At 46.3% G+C, this 13842-nt stretch overlaps 1 protein-coding gene across 1 annotated transcript; it reads right to left on the bottom strand.

Annotated features, from left to right (window-relative positions):
- Positions 1 to 3450: 3450 nt before the first annotated feature.
- CRX (cone-rod homeobox) lies at positions 3451 to 13625 on the bottom strand. Its single transcript, XM_084814325.1, has 3 exons — positions 13453 to 13625; positions 5849 to 6000; positions 3451 to 4074 (listed from the first exon to the last, which is right to left on the bottom strand). Exons 1-3 carry the CDS (start codon positions 13547 to 13549, stop codon positions 3451 to 3453), a joined length of 873 nt encoding a protein of 290 aa, XP_084670451.1. The 5' UTR covers positions 13550 to 13625.
- Between the last annotated feature and the right edge of the window lie 217 nt (positions 13626 to 13842).

Below are 13842 nucleotides of genomic sequence, written 5' to 3'. Positions count from 1 at the left end.
CAATGCTGAGACTGCCCACTGAGGGTGGCTTGCTCAAGGTTGCCAAACCTGGAAGGTATGTCAAACCTGGAAGCAGCACTGCGGGAGTGGCTGCTTCTGCTCCCTCTCATCGCCGGTGGACTGAGCCCCCAAAGGAAATAAGTAGAGGGAGCTGGAAATGGCAGCAAGGAAGAGCAGAGTTAGTGGTATGGGTGCTGGAAAGGGGGGTGGCAAGGAGGGAGTCCCAGCTGCCTGCCAAGCCAGCTGCCCCCAAGTATGTGTGTGCATGAGAGGGACCAACATAAATCCATCAGTAACTCTGACTGGAAATCTTACTAGGATTTCATTCCAATGGAGAAACGGAGTGAACTCCTTCGCTATGGGGTATGTCTTACTTTTAAACTGTTCCATTTCTATTTATGCATCTATTCTTCATAAAGAGATCATGTTCAGGGAACTCACACAAAGATGTAGCCCAGCCTTTTCATCTCCCCTGTATTCTAGACAGGAAGTTAGGAAGGGCCATAGCTCAGTGGTTGAGCCCCTGCTTTGCATGCAGAAGGTCCCAGGTTCGATCCCCGGCATCTCCAGGTAGGGCTAGGAAAGAATCCTGCCTGAAACTATGGACAGCCGCTGCCAGTCAGTGTTGATGATACTGGGCTAGATGGACCCATGGTCTGACTCAGTATAAGGCAGCTGCCTATAGCCTTCTGTGGTGGATAAGGTCATCTCAAGAAGGGATGAAACAGGCCAAAGCGAATGCAAGTTGTTCCCAAGGTTTTTCCAGTGGGAGGACTAGAAACTTGCAAATATGTAGATTCTGAGAACATAACGGGCAAATCTTTATGAAGTGGCATCAGCCTGTTCATGAGTTACACTTCAGTGTGTGCTTATATGCCACTCATATAAGCAGCTTTTAACTTCTTGGTAGTAGGAATGTTTTGCTGACAAAGGTCCGTCTAATCAAAGCTATGGTTTTCCCAGTAGTAATGTATGGCTGTGACAGCTGGACTATAAGGAAGGCTGAGTGCCGAAGAATTGATGCTTTCGAACTGTGGTGCTGGAGAAGACTCTTATGAGTCCCCTGGACTGCAAGGAGGTCAAATCAGTCCATCCTAAAGGAAATCAACCCTGAGTGCTCATTGGAAGGACAGATACTGAAGCTGAAGCTCAAATATTTTGGCCACCTAATGCGAAGAGAAAACTCTCTGGAAAAGACCCTGATGCTGGGAAAGACTGAAGGCAAAAGGAGAAGGGGACGACAGAGGATGAGATGGCTAGACAGCATCACCGATGCAATGAATATGAACTTGAGCACACTCTGGGAGAGAGCGCAGGACAGGAAGGCCTGGCGTGCTATGGTCCATGGGGTCACGAAGAGTCAGACACGACTGAACGACTGAACAACAACAACAAAGTAGGAATGTTACCCCATTGAAGGAATACTAGTTGGCTAATCATACAAATTGTAGGCTGCAATTTCTGGGATTAGACCCCATTGAGCTCAATGGCTCTTACTTCTGAGTAGACATGCATAGGATTGTATTGGTAGCCAGTTCTGATCTGGCATATGAGTAGAACCAAATATCTTGAAGCAAAAAAATGTATTTTCCTTTAGACATGCATACAGGTTGTGGCAGGCATCACCTTAGAAGAGGTGTTCTCTCCTGTGTGTCAGAAGGGGGAATGCACCTCCTAAAATAGCCCTTGCCATCTGCAGTGTTTATAAGTACGTGTGTGTGTGTGTGTGTGTGTGTGTGTGTGTGTGTATATATATTCATACACGCACGCATGCACCAGGAACACAACACACACACCAGGAATTGTCTTAGTCTGTTTTAGGTTGTTGTTTTTCAAAGAAGAATCTACTCATCTAACCTGGGGTCCCCAACATGGTGCCCCTGGACACCTCCATTGCTGTTCACAACTGGGGAAGAGGGGGTTAAAAAGAGCCCTTTGCATATGTCTTGGCTCAGGAGAAACAGACTGAGGTGAATAATACTGCCTGTGCTTGGAGGGGGGAGTTCTCCAGACCAGAGGCTATTACGGGCAATGTCTGGGGGCTATTTGGGCCATCAGTTACATCCCTAGCTTAGGATCCCCTCTCTCTATGCCAGGGCTTCTCCTACCATCAGAATGATCCTCCCAAGTCAAGGAAACAAATATACAAACCTCTCCAAGCGTAACTAAGCCAGTACACAATAGTGGTCAGCTCTGCGACAAGCTGATTAGAGCCGAAACAGGAAAGAGCAGGAGAAAATACATCAGGTTTTAAAGTGTATGGTGTCAGGGAAGGGCTGTTGTTCAATGGTAGAGCCCCTGCTTTGCATGCAGAAGGTCCCTGGATCGATCCACAGCATCTCCGGGTAGGGCTGGAAAAACTCCTGCCTGAAACCCTAGAAGACTGCTGCCAGTCAGTGTTGACAGTACTGGGCTAGATGGACCCATGGTCTGACTTAGTATAAGGCAGCTTCCTCTGTTTCTGTGGTACACTCTCCCACCCCCTGTGAAGCATAAAGGTTGCAAAAAAGCTTGTTTGTCAGTACCAATGTTGCTCTTGCACCAATTCAGGTAGGAGGGAACAGGTCGATGCTCGACCTCCTGTCCAATCAAGATGCAGACTGGAAAGCAGAACCTCCCTTAACAATGACCTGTCCTTGGAGGGGGATAAGCCTCTGCCCATGTCAACGGACCATGGAATGCTTATTTCTTTTTACTCAGCACTGACTTCCACTGTGATCCCAAAGTCCACGTTTGGAGAGATATAGGAACTACGAAAAAAGGTTGACCAAATCGTTAGCCAATTCCTGCTGCCATCTCTGCTAACCCATTTCTGTTGTTGTTAAATATGATTTGGGAGAGAGGGAAAAAACAAGCAACATGGCTCCTCAGACGTAACACTCTTGAAGACTTCATCTGCTCTTTGTTCTAACTGTAGAATTTGTCATCAATAATGTTCCCAAGAATGTGCCAGATGAAAATTCCAACCTCCAACCTGGTTCTGATATTGCTTGTAGCCAGACACATCCATCCACATCCTGAGGCTCAGATCTCCCAGGACCAAGATTTGGAATGTTATCCCAGTTGATGTGAGGTTGTCATCAGTTATTAGTAACTGAGTCCAGGCCTTGAATCTACAGGAGCAACATGTTTGAGGCCTGCGTGTATGGAGCTAAGGCTGTACTCGAGTTCCTAGCTTCTGCATAGATCCACCGTCTTGACCTATTGCCGGATAAGAGCATCCAAAAAGAGTGCAAAAAAAGAAAAGAAAAAAGCAATGCCAAAGTCTGTGTAAGCTGGTCAAGGAAAGAAAGAACAAAGACTTTTCCTCTTCTGGGGGGGAAAAACCAGTCTGGAAAATCAAGAGGGGAGAGGAGAAACCGTCTCGTGCCAAGTGTAGACCGAAGAGATTGTCCCAAGATGCTATGGAAAGGAGAAGCTTATTAAAAAGGGTGTGGTATAGACTGCCTTTCACAAGACCTGGAACTTCCAAGAGCTTTGATCTTTGTAATCCAAGCAGTCGGTGGCATTGAAGTTGAGCTTCCACGATGCCGCCTGGTCCTTGTAGTCTAGGCAATCCACTGAGCTGAAGCCCAGCCCTGCTGTGCCATAGCCCTGGCTGGAGAGGGATGCCGGTGACTGGCTCAGGTGACTGCCCATGGCTGGCGTGGCGATGGGGCTCAGGGCAGCTCCAGGTGCAGACAGCTGTGGGTGCATGGGTGACAGGTAGGAGCTGCAGTCAAGGCCACTGAAGTAGGAGGTAGAACCAGCATAGGTCTGGGTGTAGCCAGGTGCCTGGGTGTAAGTCATGGGGTAGGCAGTGGATCGTTGCATGCAGGGTGTCGTGGAGGAGGAAAGGGGGTCTGGGATTGGTGAGATGGAGGCTGGGCTCCAGATGGAGACCGTGGCACTCGCACTTGAGCTGGGCGTGACCGAAGTGCCACTTGGTGGAGGGCTGTACTGCCCATTGGTGCTGGTCTCTGAGCTGGTCTCCCGGGCAGGAGAGGTCTTCTTCTTTGCTGGGCGTGCCTTGGCCTGCCCACTGCTCTGCTGTTGCTGCTGGCGACATTTGGCTCGTCTGTTTTTAAACCAGACCTGCAAGGAAGGAATATGTTGCAGGTGAAGACTTCGGGCAGAACCAAAAATAAGGGTCAGGTTATCATGGTGACCCATTTTAATGGAACACTGGAGGAAGGATTCATGGGTTTGGGGAGCAGCCAAGAAGTTCAGGACTGCTCAAAAATGTACCTGTACAGCTATGTCTCAATTTACTCAGTGAATTGCTCAGTGTCCTACAACTGAAGGCTTCTTGCTTCTACTGCTGCCTGCTGGTGTACGTTTTAATAGGATGGCTGACATCCCCTGACTTAGGACAATGCACATGCACACCTATGAATTCAACATGTACCCAAACAATAACAGGGCTCATAGGCATTCAGTTTGTGGCCTCCATTTTGTTTACTAAGTAGCTGTGCAGCATCACAAGGAAACACAGCAACCAACCTGGGAACACTGGCAGATGATGGCAGAGAGGTGGGTGCAGAACTAGTGATGCTGTTCAAGGGAAAGGGAAGAATCAGAAGTGTAGTGGCCCTGATGTGCCGTACAGAATGTAATTGGAATAGTGATGGTACCCACTAGAGGGCATTGTGTGTATGAACCACATCATGAAATGGGAAAATAAAATCATGGATCTTTCAACAAATATATGTTAATGAACTCTCTTTGTAAATTAATTCTCTCAACCCGCAGAACCGCTGTAGCCATGTTTTCAGATTTCTGTTTGCAAATGCAATGAGCATATTTTTAAAAAACAGAAAGTTAGGATCCTCATAATTATAACCCAAGCTGTCTAACTGCAGGCTAAACAATCCTCAGAAAATCCCCAGAGAGAAGTAGAAGAATACTTCATGGGTCTGGCGCAGCCATTATGGAACACTGTCCCTGGAGAGATCCACCTGGTACCAACACTGCCACCCTTTTGGCACCAGGTCAAGACCTTCCTCTACTCCCAGGAATCTGACAACGTATCAATGGGATTTCTATTGTTGATGGTTTTTAATTGTTTCTGTACATAAGTGATTTTACATTATGTTTGATATTGTATTTTCAAGGTTTTAATCTTTTGTAAATAGAAGCGTTGTTGTTAACAATAACAACAACAACAACAAGAACAGATTCTGGTTCCAATGGCTGTGTCTCCGTCCCAGCCCTGCGAGGATTTTCCCAGCTGTGTAACAGACAACTCCAATTCCCAAGGGACGACGCTGCTCAAGTTCGATTCTCATTTTACTCTTTGCACTCCAAAAGGCCTGCCCCAGTACCAAAGTACACACAAGTCCTGTTAAATGTGAAGGGTTGGTTTGTATAGAATTTGACACGTGTCTCTTTTTAAAAAATGAGAAGTGGGTGGCCTGAACCTTTCCTACCTACCACTTTGGTGTTTTAAAAGCTGTACGTGTGCTTAATTCTACGTCTCTACTGTTGGCAGTTATCGGGGCTGCGGGACTGAAGAACAAGCAGGCAGCCAAGCAGAAGAGTCCAAGTGAAGCTCTGCCTGTGCCTGCACAACAGACTGCTCAGTCCAAGCAGCCAGGGCAGAATCACCAGGACCAGGAAGGACCCTGCTGGCCCTCTGCGTATTACCCGACGCCTGCAAGCCGATAACTGCAACACCACCCTCTGGCCCTCTGTAACGATGGCGCAGAAGTGCAGCTGACAGCAGACTAGCAGCTTCCTCCTCGGGCAAGCGACTGGGGTGGTGCAGAGGACAATGTTTTGGTTCCGCTGCTAGAGACCCCACTTAAGAGACCCCTGGTGCCTTTGCCCATAACCCCCACCCCCATAACAAAGCAGCAAAGAGCCCCACCTGTACTCTGGATTCAGGCAGATTGATCTTCAGTGCCACTTCTTCACGCATGAAGATGTCTGGGTAACGGGTCTTGGCGAAGAGCGCCTCCAAGATATCCAGCTGGGCTCGCGTGAAGGTAGTGCGCTCACGCCTTTGTTTCCGTGGGGTGGCTGCAGCAGGAAGAAAGAAAGGGGAAATTAATCAGGGGGAAGGAAAGAAGGTGTGTATCCCTTAATTTAAGCAGAGCCATGCCTCCCGCTCCCTCTTTACACACATGCACCAGTCAGTATTGAGGTTCTTTATTTAAAAAGAGCACCAGTAATGATAACAACAGTGTACATGGCAGTTCGCAGAGCAATATAAGCAAAAAACAGTTCATTGCCCAAAGGAGCTTACACATTTAGACAAGGTGGGAGGAACAAAAACAACAGGGAAAGGGAAGGGAAACAGAAGTCTAAGAAAGGATGGATGCAAGCACATGAAGTTAGACGTACTTAAATTTTGTTTCTATTGGGGAAGAGGAGCAACTTCTTAAGCTGCCTTCCCCAAGGTGGTGTCCCTCAGATGTATTGGACCACAATCCCCATCAGCCTCAGGAAGCATGACTAATAGTTAAGGGTGATCGGAATTGTACTCTAAAACATCTGGAATGAACCAGGTTGGGGAAGGCTGGCACTGGGGATAGAAAAGTGCCTTATGCTGAATCCCAAGGATACTTGAGTGCACAGAGGAATCTCCTTTGGGGGAAAGAAAAACTATTTGAGTGTTCAAAGTGCCTCTCATACATTATCTCAGTAATCCTTATAATAATCCTGTAAGGTACACCAATATCTGTCTGTCCGTCTGTCCATCCTATCCTGGTTTCAAATGTCTGCCTGTATATATGTATGCATGCGCACGCACGCAAGCACGCGCGCACACACACACACACACACTCAATGATTTTAAAGACTGGTGGTTTAAAACCAGAGTTAAGACTTTCTTATGTTGGCTCGAGCTCCACAAAGCCAGGAAACTGGAAGCTAAGACTGATGCCTTAAAAGATGTGCCCTGTGATCAGTAATGATTTTGTGCATGTCACAAATTGTGCTTGCTTACTACTCATGGGTCAACTCACAGGAAGATTCCTCTAGCAATACAGTAAGGTTCAGATGCTTCATAAAACAATAGGACCAGGACAACGTGAACTATCTTTGCTGGTGCCAAGCACTCCATCCTCCCCATCTGGATTTGGGCCTGAAAGACCCAGGAAAAGTGGGGTAAGTGGAAGGTACGTTTTAAGCAAGCACAATTTGTGACACTGCACAACATCCTTACTGATCAGAATGTTACTCTAAGGAGAGGAAGGCGGTGGCTAAGGAAATGGAAGGGAGAGAAATAGTGAGGTAAAGGGGTTTGGGGAAGGCTAGAGGCTGGGATCAGGGAGAGAGAGGCAGCAAAAGGGAAAAGTTTGTGTGGGGCCAGGAAGCAACCCTTCTTTCTCTTCCTGTTCACAGAACAGCTGATCAGTGGCAGGCTCAGGAACAGGAAGGAAAAACTAGTGCCCTAACATTTTTCAAGTTTTTAATTAAAATACATTTCTGAAGGGGGCAAGGACTGGAGACCTTCACAGGTGCCATTGGAGGTCCCAAAGGGTGTCCCGGCACCCGCAGGCTCAGCGTTGGCGACCTCTGGTTTAAAGAAACCACGAAGTAGGATTATGTGAGAACCAGGGTTATTGCGTTTACCATGGTGGGCCCAGAAGTGGCATCACCATCTCGTTATCTCCCTTGTCACCTACTTACTATTTCAAAGATCAAGGTTGCTGATCCAGCATTTAAAAATCAATCCCAGGGGCAATCAATCCCACCAGCCCCAGCCAGCAAGGCAAGGTATTCTGAGAGTTCTACCCCAAAACACGTGGAGGGCACTGGGCTGGTAGGATGTTCTGGAGTCTATTCAGAAGAAGGAACATCCCATTAAAAAGGAAGATGTGGCAGTCCTATTTCAACCGAACAAATCTGGCCTTGCCCTCAGCGCCACAGCTTTAAATCTCAGCCTCTCAATAAATCCACTGCATGACTGTGGACACATAATGTGTAAAAACCAGGATTTGGGGTAGCTTAATTCACAGAGTTCTACACTCCCCTCATTAAGGCAGGGAAAAAGAGTCCCCTATTTAAATTACTCTTTCCCTCCTTTACTGTCCTATCTAGACTAAGGTCTTTTCTAGTTTTCCCAACACAGGTTTTGAACTCAATTTAATTTTTAGGATGAAGAGAAATATTCTTTTTCTTATATGTTTACATTTTCTGGATGATTTAACCATCACACAAATATCAAATAGTGTTTTTTTTTTAATAGGGCTTCTGAACAAAACTGCAATTTTAGCAAGGTAAAATCCAGATATTTATTTTTTATTTTTATTATTAAATTTATTAATCGCCCATCTGGCTGGTCACCCAGCCACTCTAGGCAATGTACAGCGTATAATGAAACAGTTTAAAACAATAAAATTCCACAATAAAAACGTTTTCTAAAATACCCTAACCCACCCCAAATGCCTGCCTGAACAACCACGTTTTTAATGCACAGCGGAAGCTCATTAAAGTGGGGGCATGGTGGAGTTCCCTAGGGAGGGAGTTCCACAGAGTGGGGGCCACCACAGAAAAGGCCCTTTCCCTCGTCCCCACCAGTCTAGCTGTCCTGGCTGATGGGACAGAGAGAAGGCCATCCAAGGCTGATCTTGTTAAGCGGCCTGTCTGGTGTTGCTGGAGGCGCTCCTTAAGATAGGCTGGGCTGGAGCCATATAGGGTTTTAAAGGTCAAAACCAACACCTTGAATTTGGCCCGGAAAACAAACCTGTGCAACTCCTTCAGCACTGGAGTGATGTGATCTCGCCAGTGGCTGCCTTTAATCAGGCGAGCCGCCACGTTCTGTACCAGCTGCAGCTTCCGAACTGTCTTCAAGGGTAACTCCACGTAGAGCACATTACAGTAGTCTAAACGAGAGGAGACCAGGGCTTGTACTACCGATGGGAGCAGATGGTCGGGAAGGAAGGGGCGCAGCCGCCGTATCAGATGGAGTTGATACAGCGCTGTCCAGCTCACAGCTGACACCTGAGCCTCCATGGACAGCTGGGAGTCCAAAATGACCCCCAGGCTGCAGACCTGGTCTTTCAAGGGTAGCTGTACCCCATTCAACACCAGGTCAACATCCCCCAGCCTCCTCTTGTCTCCCACCAAAAGTACCTCGGTCCTGTCAGGGTTCAGCTTCAGCTTATTCCTCCCCATCCCACCACTCACCGTCTCCAGACATTTGGACAGGGATTCTACGGCCAACCTTGCTGAAGATTTGAACGAGCGGTAGAGCATATCCACATATTGATGACACCGCACCGCAAACCTCATGATAGCCCCCAGCGGCTTCACATAGATGTTAAATAGCATCGGGGAGAGGATGGAACCCTGTGGCACCCCACAAGTGAGTAGCCACGGGTCCGAAACCTCCTCTCCCAGTGCTACCCTCTGGTAACTGCCAGAGAGGAATGACCGGAACCACCGCAATACGGTGTCTCCAATGCCCAACCCCTCCAGGCAGTCCAGGAGGATACTGTGGTCAACGGTATCAAAAGCCGCTGAGAGGTCAAGGAGAACAAGGAAGGAGCATTCACCCCTATCCAGAGCCCTCCTCATATCATCCACCAAGGCGACCAAGGCCGTTTCTGTCCCATGCCCAAGCCTGAAGCCTGACTGAAATGGGTCTAGATAGTCAGTTTCTTCCAAGTGTGCCTTCAACTGCATCGCCACCACCCACTCAATCACCTTGCCCCAAAATGGCAGATTTGAGACTGGGCGAAAGTTGTTCAGAACTTGAGGATCCAAGGAGGGCTTCTTTAAGAGCGGTCTTATCACTGCCTCCTGAGGGCTGATGGCATCACTCCCTCCTCAAGGGAGGCGTTCACCACCGCCCTGATCCCCTCACCAGTCCCTCTCTGCAGCCCATAATGAGCCAAGATGGGCAAGGATCAAGGAAGCAGGTGGTCGGCCTTACAGATGAAAGCACCTTGTTCACTTCATCAGGAGGAAGAAGCTGGAACCGATCCCACAAAACCGGTTTGCCACAGGCCGCCTCTTGCTCACTAATAATAATAGATACCAACTATTATTATATATTTCTTACAAAATCCATTCTTCCTTGTCACACAAGCTCTTGTGTGCGTGTACACACACACACACCAGGACCATTCTGTGCTGGTTTGCTAGCTACAAAACTGGTGATTTTGTCATTAAGTTCTATAGTTCTTTGCGGCGTACAGCCAGTGAATGTGTTTGCTCATCTGATAAAACAAGGAGTAGCTGCAGCAACCCCCAACCTTCTCCCCAATGGTTATGCTGGCAAGGGATGCTGGATGCTGTAGTCCAACATATCTGGAGGGCACCGAGTTGACTAAGTCTTGTCTAGCCATCGTGTTTCTTGTTAGCATTTCATTCCTACCCTCTAAGGATCGGAGTCACATGTGACACGAGGTGGACCTTACAGCGCTTGATCTGACAAGACTTTTACTGTGCTATTGCCTTGCCCCACTTGTGCAACTTTGCAATCTGTCCACACAATATCATCAGGGTCCTGCAGTCTCCCCGTGATTTTCCCCTGCTTTGCTTGTATTTTTTCACAATGAGGAAAATCCATACATGTTTCCTCTGCTGCACCAAACTACTGCAAAGAACAACTGGCATGATCCATTTTCAGGACCTTGCAGCATTTCTGCGAGGGCATGGGTGTGCAGCTTACTGGTGTGTTTCTGAGTGGGCATATCCGGGTAGCACAGTTTTGCTCCCCTTTGTGTCATTTTATTTCTGGTTGGCGTAGTACGAACATAGCTGTTTTCCCCTTATGCTTGTGCACTTCTGGAGTTACCTCCTTTCAGTAATGCACATTGCAAACTTCCACCATAACCGTCTTGTGCAATTCCTCTTCCTTAATTTTTTTTAAAGGTGTGCACACAGACTCACCTGGGCCCATGCCCACAGAGGGAGACAGAAGTGGGAGGAAGGAAATGACAGCAGAAGGGTGGAGAAGAGGTAGCCAAGGGAGGAACGAAAGGCAGGTATGCAGATGGGAGATCACACTACATACCCGTTATGGGCTAGCTCTGAGGTTTCCAATGTGGTGCCAGTGGGTTCTAATGTGCCTGAAGACACTTCTCTTGATGCCTGCCAGTCCCCCTGCCCCTCCTGATTTTTTATGTTATTTCTTAAGTCTTTTTTAAAAACAATGTATTATTTTTAATTTAATTTTTTTTTAACTGGAAAGCTGGCATGTTGCAAAGCAAAGTGCTGCCCTCCAAAGCAACGTCTTTATTTGGGTTCAAAAGAGTGCTTTTATGTTTTGGAGCTCAGACCCCCACCTCTGCCTTGTACATAGGTTCTTGGGCAAGTTACTTTTCTTTTAGTCCCACCAGGTTGCCTTCTGGGAACCTGCCATGCCCACCACGGTAGCCATTTTGTGAAGGGGCAAGCCCCCCTGCCATGGCAGCCATTTTGTGAGAGTGTGCACAGCACTCTCAACATTTCAAATGTGCCACTGACCCAAAAAGGTTGGGGACCCTTGAGCTAACTTATTTATGAAACCTTTTTCCAACCACAAAACATTCTGAGATATTTTTATTACACTAGGTAGCCAATGTTTCAGATAACTATTACTTTCTCTCTCTCTCATTTAAACTACTTGTGTACTGCTTGATATCCAAAGGTCTCAAAGCAGTTTTGTCTAAAAACCAATGTAAACACTGTATAATACAATAAATACATTAAAATGTGACACAAACAGTAAAACAGTGTGATTACAAGTCAGGAAATGCTTGAATAAATAGTTTTGGCTTTATTTACCTTTGAGAGCCTTGACTATTGAGCAGTATAGAAATGTAATGAATGAATGAAAATGGATATGTATTCATGAAGCATCTAAAGGGACATGGGAAAGGGTTCCAGAAGGCGTACATATAAATTATATATTTATTTAGCTGTTTCAGTTCTTTAGTTCTTTAGATTCTTAACCCATTCTCTCCCCAAACACCTAGATTTAGGGAGTAGGGGAAGGGAAGGAGAGAAGATAATAAGTGAAGGATGCTCTTAAGTCTCCATTATTTCTATGTCCAAGACTGCACTTATAGGTGATCCCCAAGGGGTCACTGCACATCCAGTGGTATTTTTCTTTGAATAGCAGACCTCCACCCCTCCTCCATGCTGAATCACAAACTGCTTTAGAAATCACCCTTAAGTTTTTTTGTGGGGATGGGATGGCTGCTGTCTGCAAAACTGAAATCAAATGCCCCCTTTGTGAACAGTTTGAACCCTTCTTTGAATCCTGCTCTTCAGTTTCTCTCAGTTGCATTGTTTAACTTGGGAAGATAGGCACTTCTGCTTTCTTAGAAGAGTCACAATGCAGGATACAAAAGCAAAGGTTCACGATGCAGGATACAAAAGCAAAGGTAAGTGTATTTATAGATCCCCTTGATAATTTCAATGGAGGAGATTTAAGCACAGGCATAACTTTTCCACTAAAATCAATGGGAGTTAACTCATTCCCTTGTCCACCTTGATGGTGAGCTCCTTGAGACAGGAATGGGGGGTAAAGTGAGGTGGAGGGGAGGGGAGGGGAGGGGAGAAGGGGGTGTTGGATAGTGGGAAGTACATGAGGGATTTTAAAAGTAACATACAACAGCTTCTTACATATATGTGATGCTGGATTATGACGTACACTCTACATTCTAACAATCTAACGATCTGGATCATGACGTATACTCTACATTCTACATTCTAACAAGGTCGGAGCACTGAACTTGTCTACAAACAGTATTGAGAAAAATCCAAAAAAACATACATTTTTATTCTGAGAAGAGCAAGCAATGTCTTCTGAGTCTGGTGGGGTGGAAGCCTTTAACAGATTTTCAACAGATTTTCAAAAAAATCTACCCTGGTGGTGAGGAGGCATTTGTCCTTCCACAAATGCAAAAGTTGGGGATGTAATTATTTTTTCATAATGGTTTTAATTCATTTAATATGATATGAATAACTGAATATGAATCTCCAAAATTTTCAGTTCATCAACACTGGGGGCATTTCATTCTTAAATATGCACACACGGTTAAACTATCTCCCAGCTAGTGCATTAACCACAGTTATTATTATGGACAATAATATAATTCAGTGTTTTACATATTCCACATTACAGTTTGTTTTGATCCTGAGCTAAAGAAAAAATTGAACTATTTTTAATTAGTTTTTATTGTGAATTTTAACCAAACCAAACCAAACAAAAACTGAACTATAACAAGTGGTTGATTCCCCCGACCCCACCCCATTCATATCTGGGCAACTGTTTGAGTTCTCCTTGGTTGCTATTTGATAAACAATTGGTTTCCATTCACAGAAACAATTCCATAGTTAACACTGTCGGCAATGGGTCGGTGGTTAGACCCATGTCCTTTATGACTGATTCCATCCTTTGTCTACAGATAATAGGATGGCTGGATTTACTCTCTCACTAACATAAGGGATTCATTGCCCACTTTACTAGAACATGATATGCATCCAACATGGAAAAGCATCAAAAAGAGGGGATTTGGGAAATTCACTTACTGGGGTACCCGACAGCTGAATGCAGCAAGTCCATGCCTGGCCCTGCCAAGGTTAACCCGTTGACCGCATAATGTGGCTGCTTGATGTAGGACATCATGCTCAGAAGGTTGGTGTCTCCAACTGCTTCACACTGCTTCTGGACGAGGTCTTTGTCCTCCTCCTTGCCTTCTCTTGACTTTTGGAAAGCAGCCTTCTAAGTTATCCTGGTCCACTCAGCATCCAAGGAAAGCTGGAACTGCAACAGGCAAGAAAAAACCTCACTGGGAGTTTGTGGCCCCCCCACCCAAGCAGGGAGAGGTGGGTAGGTGACTGGCCAATAGAAAGCAAGGAGCACTGGGGGGACTTCACACCTTTCAGGATGGGATGGAAAGCCCTGGACCAACTCAATAC

Source organism: Heloderma suspectum, chromosome 10 (assembly GCF_057233095.1).
Source record: "Heloderma suspectum isolate Gila_16-S chromosome 10, 16-S_ref, whole genome shotgun sequence".
NCBI lineage: Eukaryota > Metazoa > Chordata > Lepidosauria > Squamata > Helodermatidae > Heloderma > Heloderma suspectum.
The sequence above is the reverse complement of the archived record's forward strand: the minus strand, read 5'-3'. Positions and strand labels throughout refer to the sequence as shown.